Source organism: Geotrypetes seraphini, chromosome 3 (assembly GCF_902459505.1).
Source record: "Geotrypetes seraphini chromosome 3, aGeoSer1.1, whole genome shotgun sequence".
NCBI classification, from domain to species: Eukaryota; Metazoa; Chordata; class Amphibia; order Gymnophiona; family Dermophiidae; genus Geotrypetes; species Geotrypetes seraphini.
In genome coordinates, this window is record NC_047086.1 from 167,303,635 (window position 1) to 167,328,334 (window position 24,700).

Below are 24,700 nucleotides of genomic sequence, written 5' to 3' on the forward strand. Positions count from 1 at the left end.
AGCGTGACAAATCTTTTTGTGAAGCAAGTAAGTAAAAGTAAGAGGAAAAGAAGGCCACTTTGGTTCTCCATAGTAGTAGCTGAGAAAGTATGGAATAAGAGGTTAGCTTTCATAAAATACAATAGATCGCAGAAAGAGGAAGACAGGCAAAAATATCTGGAAAAGTTAAGAGAGGCTGGCTTTGTAGTCAGGAAAGCAAAGATGCAAATGGAAGAAAAAATAGCTGACACAGTAAAATGGGGAGACAAGACTTTTTTAGATATATTAGTAATAGGAAGAAGTGCAAAAGTGGCATTGTGAGATTCAAAGATGAAGGGGAGGAATATGTAAAAGCTGATAAAGAAAAGGACAAATTGCTTAACAGATATTTCTGTTCTGTACTCACAGCTAAAGCGCCAGGAGCGGGACCGCAGAAGACAAAAGTAAATAGGGATGGAGGAGTAATAGACCCTGATCGATTTTCAGAGGGTTGTGTCCGTGAGGAGCTAGCTAAAATAAAGGTTGACAAAAGCAATGGGACTGGATGGTGTACATCTGAGGGTGCTGAAGGAACTTAGGGAAGTTCTAGTAGCTCCACTGACTGACCTTTTCAACGAGTCTCTAGAGCACAGGTGTCGAAGTCGGTCCTCGAGGGCCGCAATCCAGTCGGGTTTTCAGAATTTCCCCAATGAATATGCATTGAAAGCAGTGCATGCACATAGATCTCATGCATATTCATTGGGGAAATCTTGAAAACCCGACTGGATTGCGGCCCTCGAGGACCGACTTCGACACCCCTGCTCTAGAGTCAGGAGTGGTACCGGAGGACTGGCGAAAGGTGGATGTGATCCCTATCCACAAAAGTGGAAGTAAGGAAGAAGTAGGGAATTACAAGCCGGCAAGTTTGACTTCTGTGATAAGCAAATTAATGGAAACTCTTTTAAAACAAAGAAAGGGCAAGTTTCTGGAATCCTGTGGATTACAGAACCAGAGGCAATATGGATTCACTAGAGGTAGGTCTTGTCAGACCAATCTGATTAATTTCTTTGACTGGGTGACCAGAGAATTGGATAGAGGATGTGTACTAGATGTGGTGTATTTAGATCTTAGCAAAGCCTTTGACAGTGTTCCACACAGATGTCTAATAAATAAACTGAGTGCCCTCGGGATGGGTCCCAAAGTGAAGGGCTGGGTCAAGAAGTTGTTGAGTGGAAGGTGACAGAGGGTAGTGATCAATAGAGATCGCTCTGAGGACAAGGATGTTATCAGTGGTGTGCCTCAAGGTCCTGTTCTTTTTAACATTTTTATAAATGATATTGCTGAAGGCTTGTTGGGTAAGATTTGCCTCTTTGCAGATGCTACCTGTCTACTGCAATACAGTAGACATACCGGATGGTGTGAATAACATGAAGAAAGATCTGGCAAAGCTTGAAGAATGGTCTGATATTTGGCAGCTAAAATTTAATGCTAAGAAATGGAAGGTCATGCATTTGGGCTGCAAAAACCCCAGGGAACAGTACAGATTAGGGAGTGAAGAGCTTATGTGCACGACAGAAGAGCAGGACTTGGGTGTGATTGTATGTGATGATCTTAAGGTGGCCAAACAGGTTGAAAAGGTGACGGCGAAAGCTAGAAGGATGCTAGGTTGCATAGGGAGAGGTATGGCTAATAGGAAAAAGGAGGTATTAATGCCCATGTATAAGACTTTGGTGAGACATCATTTAGAATATTGTGTACAATTCTGGAGTCTGCACCTTCAAAAAGATATAAAAAGGATGGAGTCGGTCCAAAGGAAGGCTACTATAATGGTATGTGGTCTTCATCATAAGGTGTATGAGGACAGACTTAAAGGTCTCAATCTGTATACTTTGGAGGAAAGGCAGGAGAGGGGAGATATGATAGAAATGTTTAAATACCTACATAATGTAAATGCGCATGAGTCGAGTCTCTTTAATTTGAAAGGAAACTCTGCAATGAAAGGGCATAGGATGAAGTTAAGAGGTGATAGGCTCTGTAGTAATCTAAGAAACTATGTTTTTACACAAAGGGTGGTAGATGCATAGAACAGTCTCCTGGAAGAACTGGTGGAGACAGAGACTGTGTCTGAATTCAAGAAGTTGTGGGATAGGCGCTTGGGATCTCTTAGAGAGAGAAAGAGATAATGGTTACTCCGGATGGGCAGACTAGATGGGCCATTTGGCCTTTATCAGCCATCATGTTTCTATGTTTGCTAATCATTTAGGGGTCCTTTTACTAAAGGTTAGCAAACACTAACAGAATTAGCACACGCTAAATGCTAAAAAGTCCATAGGACTAAAATAGGCGTCAGGATTTAGTGCACGCTAATTCTATTAGCATGCACTGAGCTTTAGTAAAAAGACCCCTAAGGGGTAGTTAGGTTTGGGGCTTAGCATGGGTAACACATGATTTTAACATGTGGCAAGCCCAAAACAATGCTGTATCAAGAAGGGATATCCCCAATATTTTTTATTGCACATCGTGAGTTAATGTTCTCTTAGCATGCAGTACCTGTTGAGAGTTAATGCAGGAGCATTTACTGCCTCCTATTTAGGGGGTGATAAATGCTTCCCCCCCCCCCATTAACTCAAATAGCAAAAAATGCAGAATGGAGGGAAAATATACAATATATTAGAAAACAAATCACTCCATTTGATCAGTGCACACCAATGCCAGAAAAAGTATTTTAAGGCGAAAGAAAAGCCTCAGACACGGAGTGGTGTTCCCACTCTCTTCCACCCAAGCATCACTGGCAAAAAACGTTTGCATATAACTTATTACTGGCAGGTGGGAGCCTGAAAATAGTCAAAACTAACAAGAAAAAACAAGCTAGTTGGGAAAGAGCCAGACCGACGATTGTTTTGTGGCTTTTAAGATACTGCTTGAGGGTCATGACACTAACTCTCCATGGTAGCAAGCAGGAGTTTGACTCTGCGAATTGATAGTCTGGAGTGTTGGTGTCACGGCCCTGAAGCTGTGGCTTAAAAGCCACGAAATGGTGGCTTGTTGGTGCATGCTAGTTAAAAGATCTCGTGGAGGCAGATTTTAGAAAGGATGTCAAACCCAGATAAAGGATGTCCAAGTCAGTATGTCAGACATGGACATCCATGTATCATATAGTTTAGAAAAGGATCTGCTGACATACAGCTTGTTCTAAACCACACAATAAATGGATGTCCAAGAGCTGGCTACATTCAGCTTGAACTTCCATTTTACAAATTGAAATGTCCAAAATATGAACAGGGGACATGAACGTCTTTGTGACAGAAGAATGTTCATTTTATAAAATGTCAAGAAATGGTATACACAGTAGTATAGACCTTCAAACCTGGGGCTATCATATATCCATAAGTTCAAGGTAGGCACTGGATAATAGGTATCATTGTTGGTCCATATTCATTTTAAATCTCTTAATAATTCACAAAAGTGCCAACAATGTTAATAAAGTGTATGAATCACTTATTTTAAAAGAGAGCATTATGTTTATGTTTCTTAAAATCTTTAAAGACTGCATATACAGCCAGAAAGGATCAAAGCGGTTTACAATATAACTCTGTCAAATTTATGAAAAGAACTCCATTTAAATAGGAAAGAAAAAGGAAAATAGCATTTCTAATACATAATATCCTAAAACATCCAAATTAACAAATGAAATTTAAAAATTAATTAATAATAATGCATGAACCAACTCCACTATGTTTAATTGAGAGCACTGTCACCACGGAAAAAAAAGCCTCAGGTTCTATTACGGGCAGAGCAGAATGCTCAAACCTTCACCTCCCACATCATTGGCAAAAAACTTCCATAGGTGATGTGTAGTGCCACAACCTGTGTCGGTGTAAGACTAAAACAGCTACTCTAACTAACATAGTGTTAATGAAATATAGCCGACGTTTCACGGTAAAGACCGTTTTTTCAGGGCTTATGGATTTTCAATGTCCAATTTGTTTTATGAGTTGCTTGTGTTTGTACTCCTGCTTGGAAGAACTTAATCTCCTTAATACCTCAGGTACATTAGAAATATTGTGAGCCCACTGGGAAAAGACGGAAAAATGTTTGAGTACCTGAATAAATTAATGTAAAACGTTCTGTGCTCCTCTGGGAGAACGGCATAGAAAATTGAATAAATAAATAAGTGAAAGTCCCCAAATATGTGTTATGTAAGATGCACGTGTATTTACAGAATAACACCAAGGTGAAAATTTGGCATATATAGGCATATGTCCATATAGGCTAGTGTGCTAATGATTCATGCACGTAGAGGGGAGTTTTATAAATGACTCAAACATCAGCTCTGGAAATAATTGACACTAATTACAATTATGTAAATGGCAAGTGCACTTCATAGAATCACTATGATTCCCACAGCTTAATTTTGGCACTAGACTTATATCTGCAGAAACCTAGCATAAATGCTGGTGCCCATGTTAGGCACGTCCTTGACACACCCATGGCCATGCCCCTTTTTGAGTTAAGTGCTGGTAGATTTCTATGAAATAAATTACAATAAATCAAGTCATGAAAGCATCAAATACTGAAAAATTATCCTAAAATCACTGGAAGTTAAAAATGGATTTCAATCTCTTTCCTTCTTTCTTTCTTTTTATTGGAAGGTTTAACTATCTCGCCTATATGTAATTCAATTACTAATATAAGGGTTGATATGCAAAACAGAAGAGAGCTGCCAAAATGGGTGTATTTAATAGTAAGACGGTAAAAAGTGACATAACATCTCTTTTCTCCCACAATTACCGTATTTTCGCGGATATAACGCGCGCGTTATACGTGATTTTACGTACCGCGCATACCCCTCGCGCGTTATATGCCTGAGCGCGGTATACAAAAGTTTTAAACATAGTTCCCACCCCGCCCGACGCCCGATTCACCCCCCCAGCAGGACCGCTCGCACCCCCACCCCGAACGACCGCTCGCACGCGCTCCCACCCGCACCCGCATCCACGATCGGAGCAAGAGCGAGCCCAAGCCCTCTTGCCCGGCCGACTCCCCGACGTCCGATACATCCCCCCCCCCCCGGCAGGACCACTCGCACCCTCACCCCGAAGGACCGCCGACTCCCCAACAATATCGGGCCAGGAGGGAGCCCAAACCCTCCTGGCCACGGCGACCCCCTAACCCCACCCCGCACTACATTACGGGCAGGAGGGATCCCAGGCCCTCCTGCCCTCGACGCAAACCCCCTCCCCCCAACGACCGCCCCCCCCCCAAGAACCTCCGCCCGTCCCCCAGCCAACCCGCGACCCCCCTGGCCGACCCCCACGACACCCCCACCCGCCTTCCCCGTACTTTGTGTAGTTGGGCCAGAAGGGAGCCCAAACCCTCCTGGCCACGGCGACCCCCTAACCCCACCCCGCACTACATTACGGGCAGGAGGGATCCCAGGCCCTCCTGCCCTCGACGCAAACCCCCCTCCCTCCAACGACCGCCCCCCCCCAATAACCTCCGACCGACCCGCGACCCCCATGGCCGACCCCCCCACCCCCCTTCCCCGTACCTTTGGAAGTTGGCCGGACAGACGGGAACCAAACCCGCCTGTCCGGCAGACAGCCAACGAAGGAATGAGGCCGGATTGGCCCATCCGTCCTAAAGCTCCGCCTACTGGTGGGGCCTAAGGCGCGTGGGCCAATCAGAATAGGCCCTGGAGCCTTAGGTCCCACCTGGGGGCGCGGCCTGAGGCACATGGGCCAAACCCGACCATGTGTCTCAGGCCGCGCCCCCAGGTGGGACCTAAGGCTCCAGGGCCTATTCTGATTGGCCCACGCGCCTTAGGCCCCACCAGTAGGCGGAGCTTTAGGACGGATGGGCCAATCCGGCCTCATTCCTTCGTTGGCTGCCTGCCGGACAGGCGGGTTTGGCTCCCGTCTGTCCGGCCAACTTCCAAAGGTACGGGGAAGGGGGGTGGGGGGGTCGGCCAGGGGGGTCGCGGGTCGGTCGGAGGTTCTTGGGGGGGGGGGGCGGTCGTTGGAGGGAGGGGGGTTTGCGTCGAGGGCAGGAGGGCCTGGGATCCCTCCTGCCCGTAATGTAGTGCGGGGTGGGGTTAGGGGGTCGCCGTGGCCAGGAGGATTTGGGCTCCCTCCTGGCCCAATATTGTCGGGGAGTCGGCGGTCCTTCGGGGTGGGGGTGCGAGTGGTCCTGCCGAGGGGGGAGAAGAATCGGACGTCGAGGGGGGGCATCAGGCTTTCAGGATGGGGACAGGACTTCAAGGGGGGACAGGCAGATCTTCAAGGGGGACAGGCAGACCTTCAAGGGGGACAGGCACGGAGAGGCGGGGCATTGCACCGAAAGTCAGGGCGGGTGAACGGTGAGTCGGGGCAACCAGAGGAGAGTCGGGGCAGTGCACCGAAAGTCAGGGTGAGTCGGGGCAACCAGAGGAGAGTCGGGGCAGTGCACCGAAAGTCAGGGTGAGTCGGGGCAACCAGATGAGAGTCGGGGAGGGCGAAAGGAGAGTCGGGGTGGCCAGAGGAGAGTCGGGGTGGCCAGAGGAGAGTCGGGGAGAGCGAAAGGAGAGTCGGGGTGGCCAGAGGAGAGTCGGGCAGCATGCGCGTTATATGCCTGAGCGCGGTATAGAAAAGTTTTTGTACATATCATCGTGATTTCTGCGCGCTATACCCCTGTGCGCGTTTTACAACGGTGCGCGTTATATCCGCGAAAATACGGTAGTCATGAGGCCAATTGAGACTGAGCTGAGCTTGCAGTCCAAAAGAGAAACAGGAAAATTCTAGATTAAAAAAAAAAAAACAACTAAGGAAATATAACACTGACTAATTTAATTCACTCCCAATTACATCACTGCTTCCAGTCCATAAACAGTGACTTCCTGTTAATAAAGTCAGTGCAAGATATTACTGCCTTACCTCACATTTTGTCCAAAACTGCCAACACTATTAAATTGTCACACGAATTACATGCAAACATGTCTTTTCACTTGGCAGCTGTCATGTACTACCATCTGCCCTAGCAACAAATACAAACAGATCGCATCAAATTTTCAAGAGTTTTCTAACAGACTCATGATGATTTTCTGAACAAACTTGTAAAAAGCAGACCTCCACAGTATGCCTTAATTTCATAAAACCATTGCCATATCATTATTTCAACTGTTATGGGTGATAGTTTACCATTTTTACAGTGTGAATACCATGTACCAGCTCATTGGATTACTGGGATCTTGTGTGTCTTGGGATGTGTATTATATCATCCAAGACCATTCCAGTGAATGTGAACTATACATTACAGTGCTCCAGAAAATTCTACTCAGTGCTGTAGGCATGGACTCAAATGCATAATTTGAGACACTTCAATAATTAGATCCACAACAGAGCGGTTCTGTACCTTTGTGTTTGAATTTTAACTGCTGCTCCATCATGGTATGGGTTATGCATTTACATTGACATTAGTGATTTTTATTCCGCCATTACCAACTTTCTGTCATACAATCAAGCAGTTTACATATTATTAAGAGGTACTTTTTCTGACTTTAGTGGGCTCACAGTCTATAAATGGTATACATTCATCCTTATTCTACCTCACTTAGGGGCTGATTCAGTAGGAATATAAGAACAGCCTTACTGGGTCAGACCAATAGTCCATCTACCCCCCGTTTCCTGTTTTCAACAGTGGCCAATCCAGGCCATAATACCTGGCAGAAACCCAAATAGTAGCAACATTCCATGCTATCCATCCAGGGCAAGCAGTGGCTTCTCCCGTGCCAGTCTTAATACCAATCTATGGGCTTTTCCTCTAGGAACTTGTCCAAACATTTCTTAAACCCAGCTATGCTAACCACTGTAATCACGTCCTCTGACAACGAGTTCCAGTGCCAAACTATTCTTTACAATAAAAATATATTTCCACATAAGAATTGCCATATTGGGACAGACTGAAGGTCCATCATGCCCAGTATCTTGTCGCCAACAGTGGCGTACTCGGGTCCCAATTACCCAGCTAGATCCCAAATAGTAAAACAGTTTGTTTTAAAAGTATTCCCATGTAATTTCATTGAGTGTCCCCTGGTCCTTGTACTTTGTGAAAGGATGAAAAATTGATTCTACACCACTCAAGATTTTGTAGCTCAATTATATCCCCCCTCAATTATCTCTTTTCCAAGCTGAAGAGCCCCAACTTCTTTGGTCTTTCCTCATATGAGAGGAGTTCCATCCCTTTTATCATTTTGGTCACTATTCTTTGAACCTTTTCTAATTTTAGAAACATAGAAACATGATGGCAGATAAAGGCCAAATATCCCATCCAGTCTGCCCATCCACAGCAACCATTATCTCTTTCTCTCTCTTAATAGACCTCACGTGCCTATCCTATGCTTTCTTGAATTCAGAGAAAAATGGGGAGACCCAATGCAGCATTTTTTTTGCTACTTCAGCTTGTCTGCGGTGTTCTTTGCTCACATGTTTAAAGACAATAGACTGTTTTCAGTCCAATTCTTTATATGTGAGGTTGCAAAACATTGGACCCCTGAGGAAGGCATGTTCTCCAAAACACGGACCGTGTAGGGTCCGGTTGGATTTTTATCACAGTATTTTTTATCATTGTACTTTTTTAATTGAATTTTTATGGTTTTATATGTCAGTGTTTAATAAATTATCTCCAGAACATCTGTATCCACAGTTTTTGTTTTCATTCTTGAATTCAGACACAGTCTCTGTCTCTACCACCTCTTCTGGGAGACTGTTTCACGCATCTACCACCCTTTCTATAAAAAAGTATTTCTTTAGATTACACCTGAGCTTATCACCTCTTAATTTCATCCTGTCCTCTCATTCCAGAGCTTCCTTTCAAATGAGAGACTCGACTCATGCACATTTATGCCATGTAGGTATTTAAACCAACAATTATATCTTCTAATAAATATAATTATAATGCTATCAGCCAGCAGTGGAAGCATCCTAAAGAAATGCACATTTAACAAAATGTGGAGAAAAAGCTTCAAAACTTTGTAACTGAAAATGGCAATCTTAAATGGATTTTTAGCCACTCACCCTATTGTCTTAGGCAAAAAACTCCACTTAACAAAAAATGTAGCTTTCAAACAGGGAAACAAGTCCACCACTCTGCATAGGAAAAGAAAAACATAACAACATAAGAATTGCCACTGCTGGGTCAGACCAATGGTCCATCCTGCCCAGTAGATGTGGCGGCCCCAGGGTCAAGACCAGTGCTCCAAATGAGTCCAGTCTCACCAGTTTAGCATGAACTTGTCCAACTTTATCTTGAAACCCTGGAGGGTGTTTTCCCCTATAAGAGACTCCAGAAGAGCATTCCAGTTTTTTACCACTCTGTGGGTGAAGAAGAATTTCCTTATGTTTGTACGGAATCTATCCCCTTTCAACTTTAGAGAGTGTCCTCTCGTTCTCCCTACCTTGGAGAGGGTGAACAGTCTGTCTTTCTCTACTAAGTCTATTCCCTTCAGTATTTTGAATGTTTCGATCATGTCTCCTCGCAGTCTTCTCTTTTCAAGGGAGAAGAGGCCCAGCTTCTCCAATCTCTCACTTTACGACAACTCCTCATCCCCTTAACCATTTTAGTCACTCTTCTCTGGACCCTTTTGAGTAGTACCGTGTCTTTCTTCATGTACGGCGACCAGTGCTGGATGCAGTACTCCAGATGAGGACGCACCATGACCTGGTACAGCAGCATGATAACCTTCTCTGATCTGTTCGTGATCCCCTTCTTGATCATTCCTAGCATTCTGTTCGCCCTTTTCGCTGCCACAGCACATTGTGCAGATGGCTTCATGGACTTGTCGATCAGAACTCCCAAGTCCCTTTCCTGGGAGGTCTCTCCCAGTACTGTCGTCCTTCATCTCAATGTGTTGTTACATTCCCAACACACTTCCGCATTGATCCAGTTGCCATGGCAAATGCCACTCCAACAAGGTCCCTGTTTCGCCATATAATAATAATAATTTTATTCTTATATACCGCCAAAGCCGTAGTAGTTTGAGGCGGTTTACAATAAGAGGAGCTGGACAATCAGCGAAGATAGCTACAAAATAAAGTTATAAAGTACATGTAAGCTGGTGCAGGGATAGGAAGGGCTGGAACAGACAGTGAACAATCAGCGAGAATAGGCACACTGTAGAGTCATCAATACATATAGGCAGAGAACAGGGCAGGAGTGAGAGATAGTGGTAAAATTCAATTGGAGTAAAGCGATAGGGCAATGGGAGCATTTAGGTTACAAATTGGTTGAACAAGTTTGTTTTTACTAGTTTTCTAAAACTTAGATAGGATGAAGAGGGCATTATTAAGTTACTCAGCCAGTTGTTTATTTGGCCTGCTTGGAAAGCAAGTGTTCTGTCTAGGTATCTTTTGTATCGGCAGGCCTTTATTGCATCAGGGAGTTGTTTTAAAGTATTTTAAATCAAGCTCTTGCCCTGATTCTGTGCAATAACAGCCCCCAAGACAAGACTGGATTTTTAAGGATTCAAATTCTCCATATCCGGTGATCTTACTTCCAAGAAGCTGACATCATCATTAATCAAGCATAAATACTGTTCTCAATAAAAGGTAAGCCATTCCACCTGTTGGTTTAAGCCTTTCAGTCAAATTGTGTCACAATAAAAAATTCAAAGTTGTTCATGTTGGTATAATGTTCGTTTAACATTGCCTCTCCACTGTATCACTGGAATGTGTTCTAATACATAACATTCAAAATCTTTGAATGAATGGTTGTTCTCAAAGCAATGACAGGTAAGCACATCTGTCTGCTTTCTGTGACTGATGTTACATCGATGCTCAATCTTGCCTTTAAAACCCACACTGTGTAGCCTATATAACATAGGTCACATGGGCAAATTATTGCATATACAACTCCCACCGATTCACAGGATGTCAAAGATCTTAACACTATTAGCTTCCGCCCCGGAATGTGTGCTATAGTCCCCTCTTGCATGATGTCACAAACTGTACAGCGACCACAGCGGTAATGACCAACACCACCTTCTCCTTCTTCAATAGACCACACATCTGCTCTACATAAACAGTCATTGAGTTTCCTATTACATGAAAAGGAGATCTTACATTCTAATGATTGAAACTCAGATTTCACTTGTAACATGAGCCAAAGCTGTTTAATTTTCCTACCTAACTCCTGTGATACATGGGAAAATTTAATGATGCAGGGTACAGAAAGCTCATCTCTGCCCCTCATCTGATATTGTAACAGCTGTTCATGAGGGTTGAATCTCGCTCTTTTAAATGCTTTAGATATTACTGCTCTAGGATATCCTCTATCGATATTTAATCTTTAAAGTCTCAGCCTGAGCTAAGAATTCTTCCCTATAATGGCAAATCCGATGATACCCGAAGAATTGAGACATTGGCATGTTATTTTTCAGCATACTAGAGTGTATACTTGATAAATCTAACAAGGTGTTCTGATCGGATGGTTTAGAATGCACTGTGGTTTGGGGAAGTCTACTGTTTATTCCTAGGATAAGTAGAATCAAATCTGTTTTACTACTTTGGATCTAGCTAGGTTTCTGGGACCTGGGTTGGCCACTGTTGAAAAAGGATACTGGGCTTCATGGACCTTCGGTCTGTCCCAGTATGGCAATTCTTATATTCCTATCCCTCCCCTCTTTCCTCCCTTTTTCTCATCCCCCCTCCCATCCTGGAACCAGTATCTTGCCTTTTCTCTTCCTACTCATAACTCCCTCACAGTTCAGTATTGCTCCCTCCTGGGTCGCCAATGTTTCTTCCCTATGTTTTATCCATTATCTTTCTGCCTGTCTTTCCCTCCCCCAGTCAATCTCTCTCTCTCTCTTCCCCCTTCCCCCACCATCTTTCTGTCTGTTCGTCCCTCCTGGTCCAACAGAACAGCATTTAACTCTCCCTACCATGGTATAGCACCTCTATCTCCCTCCCTCTCTTCTACAGGTCCAGCACTTTCCCCGTAGTTCCAGCATTTCTCCTTCCTTCCCGCTCTCCAGTGGTGCTACTAACCTGCCTCATTTGCTGCTCTACAGTCACTGCAACAATTGAAAGGAGCAGCCACGGGGCCTCTGTCTTCACTATAGCACATCCTGCCTCCTCTGATACAACTTCCTGTTCCAAGTAGGAAGGAAGCATCATAGGGAAGACCAAGGCCCAGAGGCTGCTCAATCACTGTAGTGTCCGTAATGGCAGTGAATGAAGCAGGTTAGCAACATAAGGGACCCATGTGATATGAGAGGGATAGAGAGAGGGAGAACTGCAGGGGGATGGAGCTGCCCTGAAGCAACCCAGAACAGTGCTTGTGGAGATTGCACATATAGCTGTCTCTTATATGGGGCACTTATGGGAAGCAGGTAAAAAGGGTGCCGTATATAGTACTAGCCCACAGCGGCAACAAAATGTATGAACAACATACAATACAGGCCCCTTTTACAAAGCTAAGGTAGCGATTCCCACTGCATTGCACTTGCTGTGCCGGGATTCACCACCACAGCTTTATAAAAGAGGCCCTAAAACACTGAAACACAAATTTTAACTCCAACTTACACAATCGGGCTCATAATCAAAAAACATAGATGGCCAAAAAACATCTAAATTGGCCCTTGGACGTCCTAATCACCAGGACATCCAAGGGCTGATAATCGCAAGGTGACCCAGCCTCTGTGCATCCAGAGCATGAGATTGGCGTGGTGGAGGCGTGTTATGGGTGGTCTTTGGGGACTGTTCCACTCATCTATCACCCTTTCTGTAAATGAGTATTTCCTTAGATTACTCCTGAGCCTATCACCTCTTAATTTCATCCTAAATCCTCTCATTCCAGAGCTTCCTTTCAAATGAAAGAGGCTCGACTCTGGTGAGTTTAAAGATGCTTTCCCCGTGAAGTTGGGTTATATGTTCTTTTGGGGTTTCCGCAGCTGGCATCGTGCTTGTTGCAGGTTTCCGGGTCTCGCAGTGTCTTATCAGGTAGAAACCAACATTTCAGCCATCATGCTATGGCTTTCTTCAGGGTATACTGTGAGGTCTGCAGATTATCTTTGTAAATAGTGGGTCCACTGACCTGATTGGGAACACAGAAGTCACCAATTTGAATTTTGGTGGGAAAGTCAGTTGATCACAAATTTGAATTTTGGTGGGAAAATAAGTTAGTCTCTACAACAAGCATGATACCAACTGTGAAAACCCTGAGAGAACATATAACCCAGCTTCGCAGGGAGAACATTTTTAAACATTTTGTGATTATGATAAACATACCGAGGGCCTCAAAATAATACCTGGCGGGCCGCATGAGGACCCCTGGGCCACGGATTTGAGACCACTGTACTAAATGCTTCAGTGCTTCTAGATCATCATATGTTGTCAAGATGTACACAAAATTTGCATAATAACCTGTGGTTAAGCACCTACATTAATGCTCTTACAAGCACATTAAATGTGAATATCATGCTGAAGAGTGCTCACCTATAGAATGGAAAGATGAAAGACCAATATTTACAAGTGTCTAAGTAACTATAGAAATAGCAAGCACAACATGTGCAAGCCTGAAAAGGAATTTCAGTACCTTGATTAGCTGCTCCTTGATCTTTGACATTGATGCAAGCATTTCGTTGACTTCTTCTGGGGAGGTCTCTTTTGTGAGTAGCTGTGCTGTTCTTGTAAGTGATTTGTACTGAGCTTCTATCACTGGTACCTTCTGTTTAATATCCTATATGGAACATTTGAACAGATTTCATTCTACGTTTTGTTTTTAAAAATCTTTTCCCACACTATCCCGTCTATTTTAAGGACAATCTTAGGGATGCTTCTTCAGAGCAAGACCAAAATATTCTACACATAACTCAGGCACACCAAGTCCTTCTGTTTCAGTTTGCCCCTACAATACCTCTGACACATTAACCATGCATTTATCTGCCTTATTTTAAAGTGCATTAGTACTAATCAAACTAATGCTGTATTGGCATGAGAAAGATAATGTACGAGGGGGTGCTGAAAAGTTCTCAGCCCAACCAACCAACTTCCTAAATTCTGAGCGTCATTTTGCCGCTGTAGGTGAAAAGAGTGTTATCTTATTTCGTTAAGTGCCAATTTGCAGAAACAAAATTCTATATTTTGACATCGTTTCAGATCATTGATTGAACAATATCTATGTCATTCTTGTCTTGGGTTGGGCTGAGAACTTTTCAGCGCCCCTCATAATATCAATTAGTCTTAATAGCTTTATCTTCATTCATTTCATTTCAGGTTATTATAATTTATAACCAGCCTTTAACCAAAACGTAGATATTAAAACATAAAAATAAATGAGACTACAAAACATGAAAAAACAACATGCATTAAAGTCCAGTGTATTTCAGCATACAGTGGTGCCTCACACAACGAACTTAATTGGTTCCAGGAGCAAGTTTGTTATGCGAAAAGTTCGTTATGTGAAACGCGTTTTCCCATAACAATACATGTTAAAAAAAATAATTTGTTCTGTAGCATAAAATATGCTAAGATGACATAAAAAAAGATAAATTTTTTGTTATTATTTTTATTTAGATACATCTAAAAACATAATTGTTTTTTAAAACAACACACATTTTTTTAAATTTAAAGACAGACTAAGTAGAGTCTAATTTTACAGTGAGAGAGGGCAGAGTCTCAGCGGCAAAAACTGGGACTTAACTGTTCATTTTTTTTTTTTTCTAGCATCGGGGAAGCGGCGAGAGTAGCTCCGCCCCCCCCAACGCATCAGCAGTAGGCGCCGGGCCCCTGCGAGCCGACGGTCCGCCACTGCACAGGGAGCCAGGCGGAGAGAGGGCAGTTAAGCGCAGTGCCTGCGCGGAAGGATGCAGCTCAGGCGACTTCGTTGTGTGAAACGAAGTTCGTTGTAGGAAGCAAGACATGAAGTTCGTTGTGTGCAGCGTTCGCTGTGCGAGGCGTTCGTTATGCGAGGCACCACTGTATTTGGTTGCTGTGTGTATTCATTGTATTACCATGGACAGGGTCAGATTAAGCCACTGGCAAACTGTGCATACACTTTGTGACTAAGATGCTCATTTTCAAAGCAGATAGACCTCTTAATAGGCCTAAAAAAGGTTCATCTGCTAAAAACATCCAAATCATGATTATGGAAAGTCAGAATTTGAACGTTCACATGCAATCCGTTCAAATATCAAGGAGTGTGTTTTGGGTAGGACTAGTGTACCGCCTGAGATTTCAGATGTGCCGCGAGATGCTGGGGAGGAGGAGAGGTGCCAGCACTGGCTGACTGCCTACAGCAGGGGTGTCAAACTCAATCATATAAGGGGCCGAAATCTCACACACAGGCTAAGTCGAGGGCCAAATTTTCGGTGTCAGGTCAAAAGCGCGCCGGGACAAAGGCGCGCACAGACAATTGAGAGCAGCACGGAGGCGCGCGCCGCAGAAAATTACAGTTTTTACGGCTCCGATGGGGGGGGGCGTGGGGGGAACCCCCCACTTTATTTAATAGAGATCGCGCCGCGTTGTGGGGGCATTGTGGGGGGTGTGGGGGGTTGTAACCCCCCACATTTTACTGAAAACTTCACTTTTTTCCCTGTTTTTAGGGAAAAAGTTGTTTACAGTAAAATGTGGAGGGTTACAACCCCCCAAACCCCCCACAACGCCGGCGCGATCTCTATTAAGTAAACTGGGGGGGCTCCCCAACAAAACCCCCCGTCGGAGCCCCTAAAAACTGTAATTTTCTTTGGCGCGCGCCTCCGTCTTGTGCTCAGTTGTCGGCGCGCACCTTTTGTCTTTCGCGGGGTTGTCTATGAACCAAATTTTCTACTAAGGTGCGCTAAGTACTTTAGTGCGTGTTTAGTGTGCGCTACATCAACTTGTACGCTAGTCGCTAAGGCATCCATAGGATAACATGCACGCATTAGCGTTTAGCACGTGTTTAGCATGTGCTAAAAAGCATAGCGCACCTTAGTAAAAGAGGGGGTTAGTCTTAGTAGAAGTATAGATCCTTCCTCACCCTGAGACACCTGTGCCGCGGTCAGGCATTTCTGTGGAGTGCCCTGCTCCAACCTACCTTTTACACTGGGACTTGGTCCTTCTGCCTGCAAATGGGTACTGAGGCAGCATGATATGGAGCTTGGAGTGCTTCTGGGAGTGGGGCAGTGGAATTAGGGGAGGAAGAATGCCATGTAGGATCTTGAATATTAGGCAGGTATATTTAAAGTGAATCCTAGAAATCACCAGAAGCCAGTGAAGTTTTGACAGAAGCGGGGAAACATTTTCAAATTTCATTTTGCGAAGAACCTAGCCTTATTCCAAGTGCACAAGAAATATGCACTTGTATTCCATTAAAATGGTAAACTAGAAATTTTATAGCTTATGGGCTCCTTCAAAGGTTTTCATCAATACTATGTAATGCACTGGAATATTTTTGACAAGAGCATCTCTCTAGGAAAAATGCTTATTATAATCGCAAACTTTTTCACCAAAATTATCTTCCAATTGCACAACAGAACCACAAGAATAATCCCAGTTGAAATAAAAATCACTTGCCTCTAAATCTTGGACAAACATCTTGACATTTAGAAATGACAGCTCTAAGGGCATGGAAAGTTTCCCAATGGCTCCTTCAGCAAACAAAGATAAAGCTGCAACGTTTTCCTTATAGTCCTTCCTCATCTTGTCAAACTCATCCATTTGCGCATACTGAAAATAAAGAGTAAAGCAACATACAACATTACAAGAACAAGCACAGTTTTAATCATTATTACATGCCAGTTATTTTAATTTGAAGTTTTTTTCTCAGTAATTCTATCATTTTTTCTTGCCAGTCCGAATGATAGAATTACTGAGAAAAAACTTCAAATTAAAGGTCAGAACTTTGCCATAGCCACTTCAATTAAGATCTTGGGGGTGACTTTAGAAGACCATACCAATCTAATGATAAAAAAATGTTTTGTGATTCTTTGGAAACTTCGAACCATCAAAAAAATATTTTGACTTAGCATCTTATAGTAGTTCAGTCTTTAATTCTATCTGCTCTCAACTACTGCAACATCATTTACTTGGCATCTTATAAGAAAATCTTAAATCGTATTTGAGTTATACAAAATACGGCAGTGCGTTTGATTTTAGGGTTAAAAAAAATGTGACCATGTGAGTCCTTTCTATCAACAACTCCATTGGTTGCCATTTGAAGCGAGAATTTTGTTTAAATTTGGCTGTATCTGCTTTAAAGCCCTGTTCGGTTTGGCTTTAGAATACCTATCCTTCCAATTTAAGTTATATAAGTTGAATAAAAATACTCAAAATAACTCCTTGTTTATGTAATCATCTGTAAAAGCTTGTCGTTATAAGAGATTCTTAGGAAAAATAAATTCCTGGTTAAGTATTCTGATTCCACAAGCTCAATCATATTGTGCTTTCAGAAAGTTGATGAAAATTTACTTGTTCGATTAGTTTGTAACATAATGATTGTTGTATCCCTGTTTACATGTATGTTTCACTAATTGTACAGTCCTTCTTGGCTGTGAACTGTCTGAAACTCATGGTTGGGCGGTATACAAGAATAAATATTATTATTATATATATACCATATTTTTCGCTCTATAAGATGCACCTGACCATAAGATGCACACACCTGTAGAGGAGGAAAAACCAAGAAAAAATAAATTCTGAACAAAATGGTGTGCCCTGTTCCCCCTCTGGTGGTCTAGTGGTAGGCCAGGACAGGGTACAGGGCACGTGTAATGGTAGGCACGTCTAATGGCAGCCAGCCAGTCCCAAGTCAGCCAGCCAGCGGGACGCGAGAACTAATGGAAGCCATTTGGAGTGCAGCGTGGGACCAGGCAGGCAATAAAGTACATGCCTGCCTCATACACCACTCTGCCCCTGACGCTGCTGGAAGAGAGCCGGGGAGCCGATCAGCGAGGCAGCCATCCAGTGAGGCAGGAGCGTGGAAAGCCTGCTGGACCGCCAAGTTGAAAAAAAAAAAAAAGGTAGAGGGAGGTGGTTTTTTTAAAATATATTCGCTCCTTAAGACGCATCCTTATTTACACCCACTTTTTTGTGGAAAAAAAGTGTGTCTTATAGAGACAAAATACGGTATATATATATATAAAACCAATTCTTCTCCTAACATTGTAACTTTAGGAACTTGATCTAAATCTTATTGTAAACCGCATAGATTCCTTGCAGAAAATTGCAGTACATAAGGCACCACTGATATCTATCTATCTATCTATCTATATAGTATGGGGGATATTCTGTATAGGATGTCAGTCTCAGCAGTCACCAAAGAAGCAGCTGAGAATCGCAGACTAGCATCCTGTACAGAATCGAGTCTACCTTAATGGACAGACACCTAACCCCGCCTAACCACCCTGATTCTCTAACTGGCATCCATGCCACAGGCGTCGGTTAGAGAATCACGCCTGCCTGATTGAGGGATCCCTTGCCATCAGCTGATCGTGGCAAGGGAATCCTACTGCCGCAATCAGCTGAGCAGCTACGGCAGGGGACCCCCCACAAATCCCACTCCCTCCTGCTGCCAAACCCCCGAAACCCTACTGAAGCAGCAGATGAGGAGGGATGCCAACTCCCTCCTGCCATCATCCTCCTGGACTTTCCAACCCCTGACCAACTGGCAACACCCCTGTCAAGATCCCCCAGCACTCTATAAAACCTGTAGACCCATCCCCTGGCACCCCTATGCCCTTCACTTTCCCCCTGTACCATTCCAGAAGAAAGTCTGACTGGAGGGATGCTTGCACCCACTTCAAAATGGGGGGCCTTCACCTTCCCAGTGCATTCTGGGATGCACTTGGCAGGGATATTAGGCATCTGAGCCAATCAGGACCTTGGGCCCCTCCCCAATACATCTCAGAATTCACCAGGAAGGGAAGGCTCACCATTTTGGAGTGGTGGGCCAGCCGTCCAGAGGATATAAGCATATATCTAGCTGGACTTTCTTCTGGAAAGGTACAATGGTGTGTGTGTGGGGGGGGGGGATCAGAGGTGTCAGGTGTCTATAGGTTTGGGGGGTGCTGAGGGACTATCACCAAATGGGGGGAGCTGAGACATTCTGTGGAGTTTGTGGCAGGAAGAAGTGGGCATCCATCCTACCCAGCTGCTTTGAGAGTTTGGCAGTAGGGGAGAGTGGGTATCCCTCCTTCCAGGGTATGTCAGAGAGGTTTCCTGCCACATCTATTCAGCTGATCACCACAGGTGGATTCCCTTGCCACGATCAACTAAGCGGCTGCGTCTATTTGAAATGTAAGCCATCATTTTGCTGGCCTACATTTCAGGCATTTGTCGTGGCCTTAAGGAGACGTCCAGAGCCGCTTAAGTTCAAGCAAAACTACCTCCCGGTGAAACCATGCCCATGCCCAGCCACTGGAAAGTTTAAGTGTCCCGATGTGTCTTCCTAAACCGTAACAAACACCTACAGCGTAGGCGGCCTACTTCGGGGTTTAAAAAAGCAACCTAAAAACATATGCCCCAGTTGGCTGCTAGACAGTGGTAGGATGCCTACTACTGCCTACAGTCGGGACACCCATTTATAGAATCTGCACCAATGTATGTGTGGTTAGTATAGCTAGGTTTAAATAAGGTTTGGACAAGTTCCTGGAGGAAAAGTCCATAGTCTCCTTGCCCTGGAATTGGTAGCATGGAATGTTGCTACTATTTGGGCTTTTGCTAGGTACTGTGACCTTGGATTGGCCACTGTTGGAAAGAGGATACTGGGCAAGATGGACCAGTGGTCTGACCCAGAAGGGCTATTCTTATGCACAGGGTGGGCAATTTTCAAATAGGGAATTTCCACAGTATTTTACAGTATTGGAATGACTTTGAAAACTGTCCTTCCTATGACCTTGGAGGAAATAACATGATAACACAGTGTTGCCTAAGCAGAGAACCTCAAAGCTCTTAAAATATATTCCCTCCCTAGTTTCCACTGGGATCAGAGCTGCAGTCAGGCACTTAGATGCTACACAGTCACCGAGGGCCACATAAAATGGCCAGGTGGGCCGGATTTGGCCCCCCAGGCCTTGTGTTTGACATGTGTGTCCTGCCTGCAGAAACAATATATGTTACACCTGAAATAAGAATCATCAGGCTAGATGATTATTTAATTCTGGCTGGGACAGTCTAATTCTCTTCTTTTTTTATTGTTTACAAAGGAGGCCCTGATCCAGCATGTTTCTTGACAGTAGTTTCATTATCTCAATTCTCTTTAATGACAAAAGGTCGATTGAAAAGATTTTATGTCTAAAATTATAAATGAGTTGAGAGCATGCAGATTAAAGCATGAGGATGGATAACACAGGTAATAAAATGGCTGAAATGAAGGATGATGCCATTATTCCTTCTGATGTATTAAGTGAGTGGAGCTATCGGAAATCAAGACTTTGTGGAATGCATGAGTGAAGGTGAAGATGGAGATGTAAGAAGTATTGCAAGATTATAGAAATTTCCAAAAGGGGGAAAAAAGGAGGTGACTAAGATGGTAATGCACAGAAATGCTGCATCAATTTTGCTCCTTTTGAAAAGAGCTGAGATAGGTACATTAGACCATGTTCACTGAGACTTGTGCCTTTTGCTAGAGCCTGAATTTAAATGTTCAGATTTAATTATCACCTTTGCCAAATCTGGACTCTAGGAGAATTACAATTAGGTAAGAATGTAAGAATTGCCATACTGGGTCAGACTAATACTGGGTCAGACTAAAGGTCCATCTTGACCAGTATCTTGTTTCTACCTGTGGCCAAGCCAGGGCTCAAATACCTAGCAGGAGCTCATAAAGTATGAGGGTAAATTAAAAAATAAAGACATAATACATTTAACCGCTTTAATAGAAGTAATTGTGAGCAATTGAACATATCACTTTTCCCTATAGTCCTCATGCAAGAAAACACATTTGTTATATCATTCAACAAGCCTCTGCATTCCTGCAGAGAAGAAGTTTTTCAACTGCTCCTGAAGCCAGGGAAGCACTGCTTCCTTTACTTTATCATGCCTTGTCTTTTGTTTTCCGGGTCACATTGATGCACCCATGTCTCATTGCCAGTAACAATTCTCTTCTTTCGTTGATTCATGGTGCTATGTTCACACTAAGTCAATATCCAATAGTGAAATTCCACAGGTTTCGATCCCTCTGCCCAGAGAAAGCGCACTACTGCATGTTGTTATTCAATGGTGCAATCTTACAATGGAGTGTCCATGTTTCTGACTTCATGGCTACCATACGACTAAAGACAGAGCGCTGCACTGTGTGTGGATGAACTATCCAACAGGCAATGTACGAGGCAATGTGCATTTCACTCGCTCTGTTCTGGTTATCGTGTAATTTAACAATTGTCTTTAATTTTTTATTCTCCCTCATAGTTAGGTTCCAGGCCACTTACCCCCCAGGGATACACAGTGGATTTTCCCTGGCCTATCATTTTAATGGTATATGAATTTTTCCTCCCGGAATCTGTCCATTTAAAAAGCAAAAACAAGATGTAATCACCAGCAAACCAGAGCAACTAGGGCAGGACCTGGATCAAAGAGAATGCAAGGATGGCAGTATGGCATGCAAATTAATTTACTGAAGACACAAATAGCTGATGTGGCTGCCTTTTGGACTTTACCTGCTTTGGGGGTATGATAAAACTATGGGTCTGCTGAGCCATGCAGAAAAAATATGTCTGCTACTAAAATGCCTCTGGGCAATGCTCTGAAGCTGAACAGTAATTAGCTCAACAGTGCAATTCCAAGCAATGTGTTTTTATTGAACGTTTGTTTGCTCATCCTGTCCTGAACACCACATGTGTTCATTGTGATTCAGCTTCAGAGTTTTATTTTAAAGTTGCCTGCTGAACCTCCACTCTTAACTCCAGACTACATCCCTTCTTTCTTGCTTCGCTGTACCCCTGGAACAGACTGCCTGAGTCGATACGTCAAGCCCCGTCCCTGACAATATTCAAGTCCAGATTAAAAGCCCATCTTTACGAGGTTGCATTTAACTCATAATCCCCTTGTGACCCTGGGCAGGCCACTTGGCACTTTATTGCCCCAGGTAAAAAATACTTAGACCCCCTTTTATCAAGCATTTTCGCACAGATTGGCGTAGTAAATGTCCGGCGCTCATAGGAATTGAATGAGTGTTGGAACATTTCCCACAGTATCAGCCCTATTGTGGCTTGATAAAACCTGTCTTTCTAGACTACAATTAGTCCAGAATACAGCTGCTAGATTGATTTTGGGGAAATGCAAGTTTGATCATGTGACCCCACTGCTTTATAATCTCCACTGGCTCCCTGTATATTTTAGAATCCAGTTTAAATGTGCCTGTGTCACTTTTAAAATCCTCTGTGGTATTTTTACTCACCTAGTTCCTTTATCTTGGAACTCTTATAGATTCTCTTTTGCAAGGGGTGATCAACAATTCAAGCTGCCCTGTCCATCTAGTAAAGGTATTAAAAGAATCAAGACTCTTGGTCAATCTCTGTCTTATAAGTTTACTCAACTTTGGAACAACCTTCCACTTCACTTAAGAAATTCTGGTTTCCTTCCCTTTTTTCGTAAGTCTCTGAAAACCATTCTGTTTACTAAACATTTTGGAAACTAATCTTTCTTGAGAATTCTCTATATGCCCTTATTGGCCTAACGTAATCATTGTAAACCGAGTCGAGCATTCCTGGATTGAAGTCTCGGTAAGCAAAGCTAAGCATTAGATTAGGTTAGATAAAAGGGGGCCTTAGATTATGAGCCTGTTAGGAACAGAGATAGTATATGCTTATAATGTGCACAGTGATGCATATGCCTAGTTAATAGTAGTAGTGGTAGTAGTAGTATATTTCTTGCATTCTCTAAGATCATCCTGCCTTGAAAAAAAGCAGAGCCAACTGGCAACTCTACCTTGCTCATTTCGACGAACGTCATTTTGAAACTTTGTATTGCAGTGAATATTATTTCAGTGGCATTAAATGTGAAAAAAAAATAACCCTGACACAGCCTGTTCGGCAAAACGGGGATTTCCCTGTTGGGAATATTAGCTGTAAATATATTGGAAAGAGACTCTAGGAATTGAATGTGGAAGGCATTGTAACTGGGGATTCGGCAGCGAGAACGATCCCGCAGTGAGAGTGGACGGCAGCCATGACAGAAGTGGAACCCTGGAAGTTCGAAAGTGCTGCTAAGTTCTTTCTTTCTACATTATTAAGTGTGGCAATCACTGCTATTTGAACTTTTTGTATTTGGGAACTGTGGCCCTGATACTAAATACAGAAAGCTTTTGGTTTGAAGCTGTATCTGGATTATTATGGACACAATTTGGAAAGTGGCATGAGTTTGAAGAGATTAAAAACTGTCAAGAGTGGAGGTTTTTTTGGAGACCCATGAAGACAAACTGAGATCTTTTCACCACTTTTTTTCCCTTTCTTTTCTGTTCTATTTGATGTCACATTTGAAGTGAAAAATTTGTATGTAGGTCCCTGTTTCCATACAATTGAGCCATAGCACATTCTTATTATTTATTGTTTAAATTACCCACCAACCGTTTTTTAACCTATAATACCTTAAAAGGAATGTAATCAGTTAGAAATACAATATTTCTGAAAAATGTTTATAGCATGCCGAATTACTGAAGAATACTATTTACAAAGATATATCACAACTAGTTTTAGATTTTTATCTTGTCCTGCACATGATAAATGGCGATAGAAAAACCCCAAAACTAATCACCCCAGCAGTATACAGTAATATAGTAGAAATCAAACAAAAATACCGCTAATAGCAGACAATACACATCAGTATTGTTAGCACGACTGGGGAAGAGCCTGAGAGGGAGCAGCACTCCCTCATGAACCAGATACAGAGCATGAGAGAGATTGGGAAATGAAGGAGGAATTTGAAGTGCCTCTCATCGCAGCTGAGTCACAGTAGGAAGAGATAGAGCCCATGGAAACTTGTGAAGTGCTGGGACAAGAGTTTACTATAGAAACTATGGACATAATGAGCCTTGATTTTGAATGTCCTGGTGGCCCTGACGCAGCGGATGTCTAAAATTCCCGCGAAACGCTGGCCGCGTCGGCAAACAAACACTAGTGACTGAATTTCTCTTTAAAGACAAGTCAGCAACAAGATAAGTCTTTTTTTGGTCTATGTTTTTCAAATCCTGGCTTGCACTTACACAAAGTATCCCTGAAAAAGTTTCTCAAGTTCAGGGTTTAGTCTTAGCTCTATTGAAATGCTTTAGAAAACTATTTAAAAAAATTTATACACTGGCCAATGATTGGAGCAGGAGCTGTATCACTACGCGGATTATCCTCAGTCTGTGATTTTCACTGCTGTGCGTAGGCTCCGATTCTGAGGCCATAGCCCTTCAAGTTTGTCGGGCTAACAATACTGATGTGTATTGTCTGCTATTAGCGGTATTTTTGTTTGATTTCTACGATAGAAACCCCCCCCCCATAAAACTAACAAAAAGGATCCTTACATGTTTAACTTGTACGAACAAGTCTCTCCACCTTCCGTTGAGCAACAGCAGCTGTTGTTTAAGGTCCTTTGACACAGTCTCATCACAGGTTTCAATAAGAAAATTTCCAGCATCATTCATGGTCGTATGTTGCTCAATCCAATGAGGTAAATGGCGAAAGAAGTCCTGTGTATAGCAACATAAATCAAGCAAGGGCCACATTGAATCCACAGATAGCACTGATCAATTTTTATAGTAGTCTCCCTAAGAGACTAGTGCCACGAGTACACTCCAAAACTAACCTGCCAAC

The 24,700-nt window shown here is 43.1% G+C and overlaps 1 protein-coding gene across 1 annotated transcript in view; it reads right to left on the reverse strand.

Annotated features, from left to right (window-relative positions):
- The window catches only part of SYNE1 (spectrin repeat containing nuclear envelope protein 1), a 994,076-nt gene that overhangs the window by 715,968 nt on the left and 253,408 nt on the right, over positions 1–24,700 (reverse strand). Inside the window, exons 16-18 of the mRNA XM_033936910.1 lie at positions 24,412–24,576; positions 16,482–16,634; positions 13,525–13,668 (exon numbers count right to left, since the gene is read on the reverse strand). Coding sequence (XP_033792801.1) covers positions 13,525–13,668; positions 16,482–16,634; positions 24,412–24,576 — 462 coding nt within the window. The remainder of the gene's footprint in view (positions 1–13,524; positions 13,669–16,481; positions 16,635–24,411; positions 24,577–24,700) is intronic.